The 19475-nt window shown below is 38.9% G+C and overlaps 1 protein-coding gene across 1 annotated transcript in view; it reads right to left on the reverse strand.

The window, feature by feature from the left end:
* The window catches only part of cnnm1 (cyclin and CBS domain divalent metal cation transport mediator 1), a 33509-nt gene extending 18409 nt beyond the window's left edge, over nucleotides 1-15100 (reverse strand). Inside the window, exon 1 of the mRNA XM_039657071.2 lies at nucleotides 13574-15100. Coding sequence (XP_039513005.2) covers nucleotides 13574-15017 — 1444 coding nt within the window. The 5' untranslated portion in view covers nucleotides 15018-15100. The remainder of the gene's footprint in view (nucleotides 1-13573) is intronic.
* Between the last annotated feature and the right edge of the window lie 4375 nt (nucleotides 15101-19475).

Genomic DNA, 19475 nt, shown 5'->3' on the forward strand with positions numbered 1-19475 from the left:
TATGATGCCTATCTAGGTATTTATTTATTATATTATGAAGAATCACGTTTCCTGTGTTAATATACACTCACCTAAAGGATTATTAGGAACACCATACTAATACTGTGTTTGAGCGCTTTCGCCTTCAGATCTGCCTTAATTCTATGTGGCATTGATTCAACAAGGTGCTGAAAGCATTCTTTAGAAATGTTGGCCCATATTGATAGAATAGCATCTTGCAGTTGATGGAGATCAAGCTCCCGTTCCACCACATCCTCTCATTGTCATATTCAAGAAATCAATTTTAAATGATTCAAGCTTCCATGGTGCATTATCCTGCTGGAAGTAGCCATCAGAGGATGGGTACATGGTGGCCATAAATGGATGGACATGGTCAGAAACAATGCTCAGGTAGGACGTGGCATTTAAACGATACCCAATTGGCACTAAGGAGCCTAAAGTGTGCCAAGAAAACATCCACCATTACACCACCACCACCAGCCTGCACAGCGGTAACAAGGCATGATGGATCCATGTTCTCATTCTGTTTATGCCAAATTCTGACTCTACCATCTGAATGTCTCAACAGAAATCAAGACTCATCAGACCACGCAACATTTTTCCAGTCTTCAACTGTCCAATTTTGGTTAACTCTTGCAAATTGTAGCCTCTTTTTCTTATTTGTAGTGGAGATGAGTGGTATCCGGTGGGGTCTTCTGCTGTTGTAGCCCATCCGCCTCAAGTTTGTGTGTGTTGTGGCTTTACAAATGCTTTGCTGCATACCTCGGTTGTAACGAGTGGTTATTTCAGTCAAAGTTGCTCTTCTATCAGCTTGAATCAGTCGGCCCATTCTCCTCTGACGTCTAGCATCAACAAGGCATTTTCGCCCACAGGACTGCCGCATACTGGATGTTTTTCCCTTTTCACACCATTCTTTGTAAACCCTAGAAATGTTCAGACTGATCTCATGAAGTAGCGTGTGTATGACACGCCAATTCGTATTTCCATTTTTGGCGTGCTATCAAGACGCATAATCGCTTTTCAGCGTGTTTATGAACGCCATTGACTTAATGTTATTACTGTATATAAATATATGACTTACCTCAACCCTGTCCCTAAACCTAACCGTCACTGGGGTTAATAGCATTTATAACTGTTCCCTTACCATCCTAGGAAAAAAAAAGATCGCTCCCCAGATGTAGATCTACATTTTGCTTCATTTTGCGACGACATTTGATGGCGTGTACAGACACACGGAATCACTCGGACGTTAATGGCGTAGACATACACGCATATACTAGCGGATAGCTCAAAATGCGTAGCGATAACACGCCACTTGACTCGAAAGTGGCGTGTATGTATACGCAAAAGTCATGATGTCATGTTGAAATGGTTGTGTGTGAAAATCCCAGTAACTGAGCAGATTGTTACTTCTGGTACCAACAACCATGTCACACTCAACTCAAAATTGCTTAAATCACCTTATGCCGAGTTCAGACTGCATGATTTTAGCCACGATTTTGGCTCGCCGACAGGTTTTGAGAAATCGCCGACAAATGCCCGAAATCACAGGCAAATCGGCGCTCGTTCACGCGAGTGACAATCACGCAGTGTGAATGAACAAAGACGCGAACTGAGAGAATCACCGACGAGTCGCCGACGCCCGTGAGATATTTGGCATGCTAAATATCTGGACCTGTCGGCGATTCAAAATCCTGCTGTGTGAAAAGTGTTTTGACTGAAAACTACATCGGCGATCACCGGCAGCCAGTGAGAGAGCAAGATACAGAGCAGCAGGGAGTTCGGGGAGGAGTTATAGATCACATATCAACATGATATGGCATTGTTTCAACAAAAAAAGCTTCTTCTCGGTCTATTTGGACACAATAAATGGAAGAAAAATTAGTAGAAATTTGGCAGGAGCACTCGTGTCTGTTTGACCAGCTGTACCACAACCGGGTCGAAAAAAAAAGTCTCACGTGAGAACTCCGGTCTTGCACGTGTGGTGTCGCGCGTTGTTTCCTTTTCATATCTCACGCGTGTTTGTTGTGAAATGTAGTTTGCGTGCAGCGTGCTAGACAGAGTCTGTCGGCGATTTTTCTAAACTCATGCAGTGTGAAACCTTCTGTCGCCGATCCATCGTCCAGTGTGAACACAGCAGCGACTGAATGCTGGCCAAGATAGTCATGCAGTGTGAAAAGAGCAGCGACCTGACTACTTTGAAAATCGTGCAGTCTGAAAGAGCCATTACTTTCCCATTCTGACATTCAGTTTGGAGTTCAGGAGATTGTCTTGACCAGGACCACACCCCTAAATGCATCGAAGCAACGGCCATGTGATTGGTTGATTAGATAATTGCATTAATGAGAAATTGAACAGGTGTTCTAATAATCCTTAAGGTGAGTGATTCATTAAAAAAAATCTTTTTTATTCAGCAAGGATTCATTGAAATCACAGTAAAGACATTTATAATGTTACAAAAGACTTTTACTCTGAAAAAAAGTACCATGGCTTCTTTGTATAGAATGTCACGCAGCACACTTGTTTTCAATATTGATAATAGTAAGAAAAATGTTTCTTGCAGCATAAGAATTATTTCTGAGGGATCATGTGACACTGAAGACTTTATACTTTATACAGTAATGATACTGAAAATTCAACTTTTCCATCACAGGAATAAATGACATTTTAAAATAGTTTAGAAGGTTTTTACTGTATTGATCCAATTTAACAGAATTTACTTGTTCTGTACTTCCACAACATTGTGATGTCCAATTATGACTTCATTTGAATGCAATACAATTTTAACAATGGCTATGTTTAGCAGATCCGTCTGAAGAGTCCCAACATTCAAAACTAGTAGTTGAAGTCTGGTAATTTCAGCAGATTGATTTATCAATCTCATGTAAAGCAAGGCCTCTTGCTGAAATATGGTACTGTTAAATCTATATTGGCACCAACAGCAAACCAGCAGCTTGGTTCTGCAGCAAAGTGCATTATTTCATTTCACATACAAAGTGGGCTTTTACATTAGAGTCTTAAAGGGACAGCATCAGCACAAAAAAAAGAGAAAAAGTCACAAAAGCTAAATTATGTTTATCACATACACAATGTTGCTTATATTGTTCATTGAATTAGATAGATGGACATATTTGACCACTGCGATGGTGTATTTTGAATACATTAATGAAACTAACTAAACCCAAACTGAAATGTATAGGGAATTTGAAAATATTCAAATAAAAACTATGCAAACCTATAATAACCTTGATTTCAGATGGAGAGGATTAAATGATATAATCCTCAACCTTTTGATAGAGAGAACGTAAAGCCTCTCTCTCTCTCTCTCTCTCTCTCTGTGGTCTCCATGGTAGCGGTGCACACGGAGTGAAAGTGAAGATTTCTGCAGGAGTCAGGTGGAGAGCAAGGGCAATGCAGCACTCAGCACCATATACTCCTCAAAGCTGATGTGCAGGGAACCGCATTACATCACTACGCTATTATATAACACACACGCGGAGCCCACACGGATGTCCCTGCGATTCCCTCAGCTGTTGTGCCAGCAAATGAAGAACTCATTAAAGCTGGCACTACTCATGTGATGCGTGGCAGAGCAGTATGGTGAAAAATGCTAAATAAAGCACAGCATGTAGCTGAAAATAGAAGGAAAAACACAGGAGAAGTGATGAAGGAAATGCCTGTTTTCTAAGAACAGCAAGTAAATGAATGATTTAAGTGATATGGAGACACCGACGAGCCACAACTTCATGACCACTCACAGGTGAAGCAAATGTTGTTGATTGTCTCCGTGTCACGTGTCATGGTCTGGGGAGATAAATCTATTACTCCTTCTAGCAAAATTTCATATTCATAAGTGTAAATTCTCCAAGCATAAGCCATTATTCAAAGTCTTTCTTATCGAATTTCACCAATACCTCCAAACGCTTTCTACTTCTGAGAAGTCCAAAGCTAGGAAAACATTGTCTTGTTGTGCTTTTTTCAAAATCCCCTTCTAAAATTGTGTAACATTTTATTGTTTTAAAGTGCCATTGTTTGTATCTCCTTTATGTATGTGATTATCCTCTTTTGCATTATTTGTACTATTGTCAATTTTTTTTTTTTCCCCTCTGGTGTTTGTTCTGTTCTTTGTATTTCATGTGGTTGTTAATAAAAAAATAAAAAAAATAATAATTCTTGTAGAAAACAAGTTGGATGCAGGAGAAATGGGCAGGAGTAAAGACTTGAACGTCTTTGACAAGGGCCAAATTGTTATGGCAAGCCGACTGGGTCAGAGTATCTCTGAAATGACAAGGCTTGTGGGTTTCTCCAATGCCAGTAAATGTGAAGTCGGATTATTCGTAGTAAGATATAAGAATTGTTAATCAAGTAATGCCAACGGTTTTGGGGACCAAGCACTAAAAGATACACAGCAAAATCCCCATTGTTAAATTAACACTGAGAGTGTGAATTATATAAACTCTGAGCGCAGTGTTAAAGTTAATGAGATAATTAAGTGAATAACTGAGTGATAATTGAGCATTATGGAAGACACCTAACAAGCAGAATCAATGAAGGAGAAAACCATAATTTCAAGTTACCATTATGGTGATCAGTGTTCATTTTACTTGGGCTCTTGACCCTTAAATCATTAGCTTTTTTTTTTTTTTTTTTTTTTGGCTGCTGTACATGAGTTATAACAGCTAGATGAATAAATGAAACTGCTTCAGTGTTCATTTAACACTCTGCTCAGTTTATATAATTCACACTTTCAGTGTTAATTTAACACTGGGGATTTTTCTGTGTACAGGCACCTATTATATTTGTTAGATTATTACTTTGTTTTCTGCAATGGGGTCTATAGCGACACCTATAACTCTCTAGCACCACTAATTGCTTAAAATTTCACATAGTTGACTTGTGAACGCAAGAGATACTAAGGCTACGTCCGCATTAATCTGGATACATTTGAAAACGGGGTTTTCGTTTTAAAACGCTCTCCGTCCTTCTAAATTCACTTTACGGCGCATGTGTGAAACTTCACAAAAGCTCACATAAGATAATAATGTTATCGCACAATAACAGGATAATTTTATTTAGCAAAATATCTCACCATCACTGATGCGTCCAGGTCGCATTCAGTCACCCTATGTTTGGTCTAAAACGCAACTGCTCTCCTGTTTTGCCGCAGGACAGCAAATGTAAGTATTATCTGCATCTTTGTAGTGCTATGAAGAACAGCACATATTAAGTAACATAGAAAGTAACATATTTTAGCAATAGTGTAAAAATGAATAACACATAACAGGCACAATACCGATAAACATGAATATCTATTGGTACTACATGGCTAAACTTACGTCATTGTTTTGAAATACCTCCGGTTTCACTGTCCACACTACAACGCGAAAACGGCGTTTTCAAATTTATCCACTTTGGAGTGCGTTTTCCAAACGATACGTTTTTGTTGACTTAAAACGACGTCTCAGTGTGGACGGAAGGCCAAAACGGAGTGAAAAATATACGTTTACAAACGAAAACGTATTAGTGTGGACATGGCCTAAATTCTTCCATTTGATTCCTTGCAGTTGTTTCAGTTTCTGCACAATGAGATTTTTCTCTCTTCCTAAAGAGTTTGCCCAATTTTCACCAAACTAGCCTCAGCAACCAAGCCTCAGTAACCTGAGCAGTAAATGTTTTTGGTTTTCAGCACCACTCTCTGCTTAAATCCCAATGGAATTGTCAGCAAAATGTCAAACAGAAGTGATTCTGCAGCTTATAATTGTCATAACCATTATCATGCCAAACTCCCCTAGAGTTGTCATAAAAGAAATGTGTTTCATGGGCTTTTTGTCGTCATAGAACAGACAAGCATTGTTAGAATAGGAAACGATAGAGAGAGGATTGTGGAGGCTGACAACCGAGTGATGATCAATCAGATCCTATGCTATTTTTTGTGTCTAAATTAGGCTGTCCACATTAAAGGGGTGATGAACTGAGAAATCAAATTTATCATATTATAAGATTATATAAGATATAAGATTATTCTGTAAGTTTCAGAGCTGAAAACGTCCTTGTTAGTCCAATAAAAGCTTTTATTGACACCAGCCTCTGCAAACGACTCGTTTTTAAAAGTGTGGAACTATGATATGATAAATAGGATAAAACACCACCCGCAGAAGATAATCAACGCCTACTTCAACACGGCCGGTTTAGCCCCGCCCACCGATTCGCGCATTACACGCATAGCTAATTAACATAGGCCTACCTACCTCGTGATGACAAACCGGGTCGACAGTGAAACTCATTATAATATGCAAAACTGTTATCCACTCACAGCAGTGGGCGTTTACTTCCAAGTCTTCAATGCGAGACGCCCATAAAAACCGAGCGTTTTTGAGCTAGGCTCAAAACTAGGGTAGAAAATAGCCTATTACTTATTCATTTTGAAGTTTTTTAATATACAAACCAAGCGAACGTCATAAGTTGACCCCAGACAACAATATAAAAAATGTAAAAAGCCAGTTCATGACCCCTTTAAAGTGAACAGCGCATAACAGGCATAATACTGGTATGTCTATCAGTACAATATGTTTCACATGACTAAACCTGCGTCATCGGTTTCAAAAACCTCAGTTTTCCCAGTCCACATTACAAAGCGAAAACTGCGTTTTCAAATGTATGATATAAAAACGCCATCTCATTATGGGCAGAAAGCTAAAACAGAGTGAAAAAGAAGCATTTTCAAGTCTGTGCAAGGACTTAATTTACATGGTGCCGTTTGAACTTTTTTAATATTGTTTGATGTTTGAGTCAAAAACTATTTCATTTCAATTTTTGTTCCATAGAATGGTTAAGAATGACATGAAGGTGAACTGTTTCTTTAAGAATCTTTCAAAATGTAAAAATGCGTTTTAAATTGAGCATTTGTCACGTGCTGAATAGACTCACGGCTTTACTATTTTTAAAGAACAGCTTCATTTTGACAGTTTTACCACTTTAGTAACAGTCTCCAGAAAAAGGTCATTATATTCAACTTCACCTTTACCTGCTGCTCAGCATCTGCCGTATTTTAGAGAATGAAGAGGGAAAGGTTTAGCCTGCATATTTCATTATCCCTGCTGTAATATGTTCACTGGAGGCAGAGGCTTCAAAGCGTGTCAGGCTGGGTGCTCACAGTGTGAGGAAGCGGATCCTCTTCTCTCTCGCTCTCTGCTCTGTTTGTCTGTACGGTCCCAAGCTGAGACACTGATTGGACCAAAAGGTCACAACTGCAGCTAATCTGCCCTGATGCTTCTGTACAGACAAGCACTCAGAGGAACTTTCATTTAAAGGGATAGTTCACCCAAAAAATGACTACTTGGTTTACTCATCTTTGTTTCTCTCCAAACCCGTATAATGTCTTTACGAAGCCAAAATGGTCTTGCACTGGCAAATGTTTGGTCATTTTTGAAGCTCATTGCTCATTTGGTCATCTTATTTAGACAGCCACAGTGAACTATCATAATGTAAAAAACTTGACACGAGGGTGAGTAATAGAGTGCAAATAGCCTGCCGTGTTGGCAGAGGCTATTTACTGTACAACTACCGCCATTGTCTGAGTGCAAAATTACAACAGAAATCTAGTTGGGGGTGAACTGGATGAAGCCTGGATAAGATTTGTTTTCTAAAACTGATGTGTTTGTTATATAATTTAAAGGCCCCACTTTATGTTATTTTAAAGTTTCCTTATGTTGGTTTGAAGCCTTCTACAACAGGTTTACATGCACCAAAGGTAAAAAAAACTGTTTCATTTCCTCATACATTTGCTCATCACCACATTTTCAATGATTATCAAACGACTCATCAAATTAATCAATCTCTCTTAATCAAGCGTGTGTATGACAATCAAGACGCATAATCGCTTTCAACGTGTTTATGAACGCCGTTGACTTAACGTTATTACTGTATTTATAAATATATGACTTACCTCAACCCCGTCCCTAAACCTAACCGTCACTGGGGTTAATGGCATTTATGACTGTTCCCTTACCATCCTAGGAAAAAAAAAGTTCGCTCCCCAGATGTAGATCTACATTTTGCTTCGTTTCGCGCGGACATTTGACGGCGTGTACAGAAACGCGGAATCACTCGGACGGTAATGGCGTAGACATACACGCATACACACGGATACACGCGGATAGCTCAAAATGCGTAGAGATAACACGTCACTTGACTCGAAAGTGGCGTGTATGTTTACACAAAAGTCATGATGTCATGTTGTAATCCCTCCTTTTTGTGAGCTGCTCTGATCTGATTGGCCAGACAGTTCAGTAAGTTGTGATTGGCTTACCGTTGAAAAACAAAATGCCCATTGCCATAGCAACATCAGCTCTGCTTGTCCTGAGGCTTCCAACACAGTAAACTCAACAGTACAAACAATGATGTCGATTTTACAATATCAATGCGAGCGCAAGTCCGATGATGAAACATTGGAAGAACTATTCATTCAACCCGGAACTCCATCGAAAAGACAACTTGAGCTGGACGTTTCTCAGTGACACACTACTTAGTTTGAGGTACATTATGAGATGTTGCAACTAATTCCTCACCATCTGTATTAGCAAGTGCATGTCCATCAACAAACCAATTATTTTACTTGCATTGATTTATTTGCAGAGTATTTTTCTAATATATTGTGGTGAACACGTGGAAACTCTATCAATAACAGTGCATGTCGTATATGCAATGTATACATTAGCCAAGCTCTAGAGTTAATGACTGATGTAACATAAATGTTGGTAAAACAAATATTTTCACAAAGTAACATTTGTGAGAACGCCAGACAATCTGCATTAATAGACACAGTTATAGGTAATAGTGCGAATCCTGCATTGAACTCTGAGATTTGAGAAGTAGTTGTCAGTAAAATAAAGGGAACAGCAAAATATTAGGATTATACTGCTGTGGTGTATTGGTAAAGATAAATTTGAACCACTGATTCCTCACATGCTCGTCTTTGGGCAGTGAACTTCACAGCTTTAACTTCACATTGTAGAGCATAGCGTCTTCTCGACATGACGCTGTCCAGGAATCAGCTGCAAGTGTTTGAGGTTCAAGTTTTCCCTGGTGTCTGCACGCGCAATATGTGGGCGGGCAATATGCTAATGTTTTGTCTTGACGTCTCAATGAAACGGCTTATGACTCATTTGAAAAACAATTATTTCATTGACTCAGAGTCGACTCTTACTTTTGAAAGACAATAATCGGTGCTAGCCTGGTTAAAACAAGACCATTCTCGGTTTGTAACTGAGTTAAGGTATGGCAAAGCATCATAGACAAATCATTTCCAAATGTGCGTCACCAACGGAAGTAGCTCAAATGCCTCTGGGAGCAATTGGATAGACCTAAAACCAATCAGAGCGATGCAGGGGATGACGTATGAAGAGCGACGTTTGTCTGTTATAGAACAACTTAGTTTGAATAAACAGCAGACACTGATTAGCTCTACGTTTATTTGAAATGAACAGCAAGACAACTAGAAAGGAATGTGCTTTAAACATACAGTGGGGCCAAAAAGTATTTAGTCAGCCACTGATTGTGCAAGTTGTCCTACTTAGATTAATGAGAGATTATGTCTGTAATTTTCATCATAGGTACACTTCAACTATGAGAGAAAAAAAAAATCTCATTGTAGGATTTGTAGAGAATTTATTTGTAAATTATGGTGGAAAATAAGTTTTTGGTCACCCACAAACCAGCAAGAATTCTGGTTTTCACAGACCTGTAACTCCTTCTTTAAGAAGCTCTGTCCTCCACTCGTTACCTGTATTATTGGTTTGACCCTGTTATCTGTATAAAAGACACCTGTCCACAGCCTCAAACAGTCACACTCCAAACTCAACCGTGGCCAAGACCAAAGAGCTGTCGAAGGACACCAGGAAGAAAACTGTAGACCTGCACCAGGCTGGGGAAGAGTGAATCTACAATAGGCAAGCAGCTTGGTGTGAAAAAATCAACTGTGGGAGCAATTGTAAGAAAATGGAAGACATACAAGACCACTGATAATCTCCCTCAATCTGGGGCTCCATGAAAGATCTCATCCCGTAGGGTAAAAACGATCATGAGAACGGTGAACAAAAATCCCAGAACTACACAGAGGGACCTGATGAATGACCTGCAGAGAGCTGGGACCAAAGTAATAAAGGCTACCATAAGTAACACACTACACCGAGAGGGACTCAAATCCTGCAGTGCCAGGTGTGTCCCCCAGCTTAAGCCAGTACATGTCCAGGCCAGGTCCTGCGGTTGTGTACTTGCGTAGAGAGGTTTAGATAAATGGGTTTGAGTGAATAATTATCAGTATCTAACCTGACAAAAATGTATTTATTCAATGTTGTCCACATTATATTGCATCTGCAGAAGCATTGTGAACTTTTGTAAAGCTAGGTTAGACATTAACTTTTAAATGCATCATTATATTTAAATTGCACACATGAGGAGGGTCTCCGCATGAAAGACTCACGACTGCGACAACATTTCTCTCAGAAACGGTAAGAAATTAAATTCGATAAAGATGATTAAATTCGTTAAAGATGACGAAGTAGTATATCCCAAAGCTTGCCTACTCTTTTACTACACACTCAAAAGTATGTACTTTTTCTTCACAAAAAGAGTACATACTTTTAGGGCGTAGTATAAGTAGGCAAATTGGGGCGCAGCAGGGGTCTTGCCGGTCTTGCGCCACCGAATGCATCATGTCAGCGGAGTCTGATTGGTAAAGCGGCAGAGATTTCAGACCTCTCCCGAATCATCTCCAGCAGCTTCCGAAGCACCACTAACTCAGCCTCTGTTTCCCTCGAACGCTGATATTAGCATTTAAACATTTTCTATGATAACATTTTTTTGGCAAAACATGGTTTTGGTGGTTATAGAGTTCTAATGACGGTGTTCAACTATAACCGTCACACCCCTAGTTCCAGGGCGACATCCATCTTTAAATGTACAAAATCTGCTTCACCGTCGCTGCGCTGACATCATCGTGTAAAGCCCGCCCCAACGTTTCTGATTGGTGCCGCAATTTCAACGGATTAGAAATGGGCTTGAATGAGCTCTTTGCCAGACTAACTTGCAGAGCAAATCTAAAACTGCCATAAGTTGTATGGGTTTTCCCAGGCTAATATGGTGCACTTTGAGATTTAAAACTTTGCTGGATGTTTTCAGTCACTTAGAGCTATGTTACACACTACATGAAAGGTCCTCTTTAAAAATCCATCATAAGGGCCCTTTAACAAACTCTCACGGAAAAGCAAAGAACACAGTCAGGCATGGACAGTAATTTATTAATTCATTATTAATCTGTCTGGGGCAGTAGTCTTAAAGGGTCATCATTTATACTAGTACCTTAAAGGGTTAGTTCACCCCAAAAATGAAAATTCTGTCATTACCCATGACTTTCGTTTGTCTTCAGAACACAAATGAAGATATTTTTAGTGATACATACAGTAAGTGATTTCTATCCCTATCCCTATTTGACGCTTCAAAAAGTTCATAAAGAGATCATAAAACGAATCCATATGAATCAAGCAGTTTAATCCAAATTATCTGAAGAGACTCGAACGAACATATCGAACATATTTAATTTAGGCTTTTATACACAGATAAACATTGATCAGCGAACATAAATAGAAGCTCAGTCGAACCTGCTTGATGTGCAAGAAAAAAACCTCATTGGTTCTTCTGAAGCTCAAACGTGATTCGTAACACAAGAATGAACCTCATTGGTTCTCGCACATCAAGCGAATATGTTTGAACTTCTGTTTACCACAACTAATGTGTGAGTTGATGAACGTTTATGTGAATAAAAGCTTAAATTCAATCTGTTCACCATATAAAGCGATTGTGTCTTTACAGAAAAATTTGACTAAACCGCTCAATTCATGTGGATTAGTTTTACAATCTCTTTCTGAATTTTTTGAGGCATCAAAGTGGTAGTCGCGCTGTCAATGGATGGACAGAAAGCTCTCAGATTTCATCAAAAAGATCTTCAATTGACTTCGAAAATGAACGAAAGTCTTAGGGGTTTAGAACGACATGAGGGTGAGTAATCAATGACAGAATTCTCATTTTTGGGTGAACTATTCTTTTAAGAGTATATTACAATGCACCTTTTAGTGGTAAAAAAAGGTAAGTTGTCCTTTTAAATGTATACTGCCCCAGCGACAAGCTGTTGCACCCCTAAAGATACAACCTGACAGTGAACAACATCAACATCACAAATACTCCATATCCTTTAAAGTTCCAATGTTTATTTGAATGGAGCGATTACTGAAAAATGAGAGCAATCCACTAGCCGAACTTTGACCTCAGTGCTAAATTGAATGAATTCTCTCTGTGGGGTAGAAAATAAATTGAAGTCTAAGTCTTGCTCAAAGATTAAACTCAATCCAGGGTTAAAGTGCAGTGCGGTGTCAGTCTGTGATAAAAAAAAAAAAATCCTATTTTTGGTCAGGGACTTTGCTTAAACCGCCCTGGATTCTCTACAGCGGGTATGGAACTGACACTGCGGATGATCCCTTTACTATTTTACTGTGTGCGAACATTTGTGCCCTGCGGAGATGGCAAATCTGGTGAATCTTGTACCCACTGAGAGCAGTAAATCTGACAGGTTACTGCATTATGCTGAATTAAGGCATTCTGCACCCTGCTGCCGCTCTGTAGCATTGCCTTCGTAGAAAACACCATCAATCTCAATAAGACATCATTACGTAATTGCCACTGCGATGCAGTTAAGGCCAAACTATGATTTCATGCAGGCTTCAGAACGCATCACATCACTGTCTAGGATTTTGTGCAAGGCAAGATAAAGAGAAAACTGCATGCAAATGTCAGTGCTTAGTCATTTATGCAGTATTAGAAAGAAAAAAAGTGTGTCAAAACATGCTTGTCTGCAAGCAAACAATCCCTGCTGTCTTGGCGAACTGTGATGACAGAATTAAAGCAGTTGCCATAGGAACAAATTCAATTTATTCAAGTTCAGCCTCTGACCATGCAGATGTCAGGTGAAGTTATAAGGATGAGGCTGATGCTAAATCCTTCATGTGCAATGCATGTCAAAATAAAATGTAAAATATTATATAAATGTATAAATATTTATGTATTTATTTATAGCTATATAGACCACATAGCCAGAGGGCAATGACAAATGGAAGGGCAATGCATCACATTTAACCAGCATATTTTCATCTATAATTTCATGAAGTACAGTATGTTCTCCCAAGCACTGCCACTGTAATATATTCTTAAAGGGACAGTTCATCATAGATATACTCCTGAACTCATTGTTTTGCAACCCTGCATATCTGAAATGTATGCATATCTATGTGTGTGTGTTGTTTTTGTTCATACAATAAAAGTTAATGGGCTCCAAAGTTGTTTAAATAGCAATGTTGTTTAAAATACATGACAGAAGAAAGAGGTTTGGATTTGGAATGAATGGAGGGTTAGTAGATGATGGCAGAGTTTTCATTTTTGTGTGAACTATCCATTTAAGAAATCACACTGACTTCTCAGTATCACTTGTTCGAACTTCACACAGAGTAGATAACAAACATCTTACCTTTCTTGAACTGTTCCAGCATTGCATCCAGTTTGGTGTCATTAAAGACACAGTGCAGCGGGTGCTTGTAGAACTGGGTGATGGTTTTTAACGGGGTGCAGTCATCTGGATCAACAAAGGCCAGATCTTTAACAAACATAATATCAACAATATTAGACCTTTCGTTCTCAAACACTGGAATGCGAGTGTATCCACTCTGCATCACGTCTGACATGGTGTAGAAGTCCAGGATGGCATCCGAGGCCAACATGAAGCAGTCGTTGAGAGGGGTCAGCACATCTTCCACCGTTTTGCTCCTGAGTTCCAGAGCTCCCTGGATGATGTTCAGCTCCTCTTTCACCAGATCATGATACGGGTCAGTAACTCTCAGCATGGCCAGTAACTTCTCCCGGGTGTAGAAGTTGCTGATTTCCTGGTGCAGCATGTTGTCTAGGAGTTTGCTGATGGGATACGTGATGGGGAAAGTCAGCAGCATCAGCGTCTTGGTCAGCCACACGGTCTTAGACGCGATAGCCAAGCCGTGCCTGGACGCAACCGAGTGCGGAAATATCTCTCCGATGAAGAAGATGAGAAAAGTGCACGCTGCGGTGGAGACGGGCGTCAGTCCGAGGATCTGGCAAATCCAGACCACCAGGAAAGTGTTGGTAAACACGTTGCACAGCACTAAGGTGCACAGGACGTAGTTGCCGTGTTTGCGCACCGACTCGATCTTGTGCGCGTACTTTTGCTCCATGTCCGTGCCGCTGTTCTGCAGCACTCGGAGCTCCACCGGGTCCAGCGCGAGCATGCTGATCACCAGCCCGCTGAAGAGCGCGGACAGCCCGAGCAACATCACCGAAAGACCCGCCTGAAGCCACCCGTCCGCATGCGGCAGCCGCTCCACCACCGCCAGCCAGAAGTCGCGCGTCCGGTAATGCACCCACTTGATCCCGTCAAAGGCGCAGATCGAGTAATACTTGATTTTCTCTCCTCTCCGGAGGTCTTTGGCGAGCAGCTCCACCAGGATGGAGTTTTGACTTGAGGCTGACTTGAAGGAGCCGAGAAGCTCTATGTCCGAGCTCCTCGCGCTTTCCTCCACGCACAAGTTGCGTTTGGGATGCACCTGCCCCTCTCTGCCCGGCTCCGGTTCCTCTATGAAGGCGATCCACGGCGCGGCTCTTCCACCGGAGCTGCTGACGGTCCGGTTGAGCCTCTGCGGTGATGCTGCATAGTACACGCGTAACATGAACCGCGTCCCTTCGGTGGCCTTCAGCAGCCCGTCCTGCACGGACAGATCTCCCCCCGTGGCCTCCGGTCGGAAGCCCAGCAGCCCGTGGCTCGGTGTGGGGAGAGCCGAGGCGATCAGCAGGAGCAGGGCAAGGAGGCATGGTCCAGGGATGCGGTGCGGGAGGAGAGCATCCGCAGCATCCGCAGCCATGATGCTGAGTGGGTTGTAGAAGGACATTGGCGAGCTGGATCACGTGGCGAAGACACACACCCACGGACACACATATCGACTCTGTTTGCCGAGTCAGTGTTAACAGCTGGAGTCTCGTGTAAATAAAAATGACACCGCAGTGACGTCATGACGCGTCGCAGTCATGAGAACTGCACTGGAAATAATTGTAGCATTTAAATGAACTGGGGAAACAAAATTATGTGAAACGATTTCTTGTTATTTTACCTCTACAAACCCAGAAGATCGGTGAACAGATGTATAGAACTATCAAAAGATACCGGCCTTTTATATTGTACACACCATGCACTGTGTTGAATTTCCTGTTTTATAAGCTTTGGACAGTGGCCTAAAAAGTAGCTAAAGGTATTTGAACATAAAACTAATGAATTTCAGTGAATCACAAATATTGAATTAGCAAAATTATTAACTTAGGCCTAAATAAATATATTCTTAGTGAATGTACGCTGCAAAAAAACTTCAACTCATCAAAATAAGTTAAGCCATTTTAAACTTTGTTTTTTTTTTAATTATACGAGATTCAACTAAATTTTAATCAGCATTAAATTGTCTATTTAAACATGACATGTTATGAGAAAGTGTACCATATTCATATGAAGAGTTCAGATGCAAAAGCCTCTAAATGCCATTTGAAATTTTCTTCTAGAATGGTCATTTTTATCAAGCTTGTATATTTAAGTTCAGTGATTTCACTTAAATGGCAATGATAATTACCTATTAATTGTTATTTAAGTGAAATTACTGAACTTAAATATACAAGTTTGATAAAAATCATCATTAAAGAAGAACATTTCAAATGGCATTTAGAGGCTTTTGCATCTGAACTCTTCATATTCACTTATTGAATTTATTGGTCAATGAGGGCATTAAATGAAAATTTGTTTCCATTTCAACCTAATCCAAAAAAAATCTACTTTTATGTGGAATTTAACGAGTCTTCACCACAAGGTGGCACTCTATCACAATTCGCCATGACTTGCCAGCTTCTAGACAAAGGGATATTGTTAGGCTATTTGATTCATGGAATAAAATGTAAATTTTGCAAAACAATTTCAAAAATAGTGACATAAGAACAACACATGTAATAGAAATTTTATTTCACAATTGTATAAAAAAGTTTTGTTTTTTTACATAAAATTGCTCTAAATATCTATTCAAACATGCACACATAGACCTCTGTGTGTGTGTGTGAGAGAGAGTGTGATCATGATATTCTGTGTGTATAATCTGAGACAAAAATATAAATAATAACAAAAATAGGGACAAAATATCCGAAATTCTTGTCTTTGTGGGGACATCTTTGGCCCCAATGAGGAAAAAGCTTATAAATCATAAGTGATGTTTTTTTTTTTTTTTTTTTTTTTTTTGGAAAATGTTAAAATGCAGAAAGTTTTATGGGTAGGTCAACATAAATACCCATGAAAACACGACTGTTCAGTTAGGCTATTTTATAACACAATCTTCATTGATTTGCATTCCATCTTTCTTTTCTCAAACCAAGAAATTCGTTCAGTGGAATGTTTGTTATATTATTTAAAAATGTCAACAACAACAGAACAACAACAACAACAACCTCTCTTCGCCGATAGCAGGGTGAAACAATAAGTAACGGTCTCATAAACATGTTTTTTTATTCCCCGAGTGTTTGGACGCAGGCCTAAAGCAGAGAGCCAGTGCGACACCATCCGAAAAGTTCATGAGTAAGATAAAACTTTAAGAAAAAGAAGAAATTTGAGATGTTTGGCTGTGTGTGCTAACCACTTTCGTCTGCTCAGCATCACTCGCTTCCACCTCGTAAATCAGAGACAAATATGTGGAGGGTTTTTCTTCATCTCCCTTTCTCTCTTGTTGCCCACGACTCGTCAATATTCGTATGTAAAGCCTTGACCTTGTCATGGGCTCTGACTCTGTACGGAGGCTCACAAGACAGATAGCAGGCTCGGGAAACTTTTAACTCATACAATATTGATGGTCCATTTAGTGTAAATGTTGCACGTCCTTCAGGAGCCTGTTAGGAAACAGTGGGAGTGCCGTGCTCGGATGGCTTCACTATTTAAGACTCTATATTTTCTATTAATGTGTGTGAAGAGGGAAAAATCACAGCACAAATAATATAACACAGCCTATTTATTAAAAAAAAAATATCGGAAATGGAAAATAATGCAACTTTAGTGCATATTATTCAGTTGTTTAATCCAATGTATTTTAATAGCCTATTATATTAGGTGATTATTGCGTTGCGTTTTATATGATTATGTACTATTATTTCTTCTGCAATTAAAATGTATAGATTTGGACAGGACCATAGCGTTCACGAACTTTAAACTAGGCGAGTAGACATTTAACTATTATTATATTAGTAACTGAAAATCTCGACGTGTTTTTTTATTTATTTAGCCTATGAACTTTGACAAATTACCCGATCAAAATAGTGCAAGCTTATTTGTAATGGAGTTTTATAACGCGACTCATAACCTTCTGCAAAATCGTGTCAGCTGTTATTTTAATAATTAATAATGTGCGCAAATAAGATCGATTTATATGAACTGATTTAAATATAAACATTTAAACAGAAATTACATTTAAGTGAAGATTCCCCCTTAAATATATTCAAAATAAATGTAAAGTCTATTTTGTAGCAAGAACAAACTAAATTAATTATTTAGGATATAAAAAGTGGAAGCATGTAGCCCACTGTTTATAGACTTTTCAAAATGTTTTTTTATTATTATTTTTTAGAAATGAAGGGGAGCAACATGTACAATTATCTTGAGTCATTTATAGCTTATACTGTTTTGCTTTACATAAAACTATAAGAATTTCTCACTGTTAAACCTTGCCTATTTGATATATTTAGGCTACATGCACCCATACTCTCTAAAACGGCGAGTTCCAGTTTCATAAAGCTTAAATGCACTTCAAAAGATTTCTAATATAAAACTTGATAAATCTTGTCATACATCTAAGGTTAAACAGAGGCACCCTGTCTGGTTCTCTGCCAAGAAATATAGCCTGTAAAAACAGCAGTCTTGTTTTCTTTCTGTTTTGTTTTATTCTCTGCAGAAAGCGGATGAGTGTCCCAAGACGCGCGGAATGTTAGGCCAAAGTCTCAAGAAAAAAAATCAATTATTGGACAACAGCATCAAGGCTCAGGTGACAGAGCATTATTATTGTCTATATTGACCTGTGCACGTCAGGTTTAAGAAGAGCATGACACATGTCAGTCACCAGTTGAGATGATGGCATGCCGGCAAAAATTCACCCTACTATTAAAGTCGATATAGGCTATTTAAAGGCTACACCAAATGTTAAGCATTTCAAATTCACATTTCATAAAGCACTGCGAAAGGACAAAGAACAGCGTCAGACTTGTGTTGCTCCTGAATGCGCTATTTGAAATATTAAATATATATGTATACAACAATTAGGCTACTTTATCGAAAAGATGGAAAACTATTTTCGGGTTGGTGTCTATTGTAAACGAATATTTAAAAAAGATAAAGCAAGCAAAAGTTTCTTCTGACACATGGAGAACACGATTAGTTTAGGATAGTTTAGGAGAACACGATGTGCTCCTTATCCGATCACGAAATTATTGGTAGATTATTTTTGTTTCGTGATCTATAAGTGCTATATTTTTCCTGCTTCCTAGACCGAGTCGCGATGTGAATAATTACCCAGCAAAAAACACACATTACAAAATAATAATAATAATAATACAATCTGGTCATTATTATTTCAAGTGTTTTTTTCCCTCGGAGAAATATGTAACGGCCATTATAGGTAGGCTAATGTGCATATGGCTATTGTATTTTCTTCTTTAACTTATTTTATTATTTCCCTTCCAGTAAGTAATTTCAATAAGAAACATATATATATATATGTGTGTGTGTGTGTGTGTGTGTGTGTGTGTGTGAGTTATGCTACTTATCAATACTGGAAACAGATACTTGAACAGATAACATATCAAATAAGTTTAATCTTGTTTAACTACCTATAAAAACGTTAAAAAAATGCTTAACTTATTTTGATGAATTAAGGTAATGTACAAACATGTTGTCATAACTTATTAATATAATGTTACAGTTGAATAGCTTACATGTAGGCTATAATAACTGCCCGCATCAACATTTCAACTTTATGTCAGCGAAGACGAAAAAAAAAATCAAAACTAGATGATTTGCTAAGTCTGAGCAATGTTCATCCGCCAAACCAGACATAATACAACGCTTTTAATTATTTTTCTGTAAACGTATAAACAAGTGGCAGTCCTTCACTATTCACTCAAGCACAAAAATATTCCATTGTGCGAAGACAACCCGGTATAAATGGTACAGGAAATCAAATTCGTGCTAGATACGCACATTAATGAGATCGGGCGGGTTGGTGATTCCATTGTATATTTTTGTATTAATTATTTTTTTTGTTCATTTTTATTTACATTTT

Source organism: Pimephales promelas, chromosome 11, assembly GCF_988280905.1.
Source record: "Pimephales promelas chromosome 11, fPimPro1.hap1.1, whole genome shotgun sequence".
NCBI classification, from domain to species: Eukaryota; Metazoa; Chordata; class Actinopteri; order Cypriniformes; family Leuciscidae; genus Pimephales; species Pimephales promelas.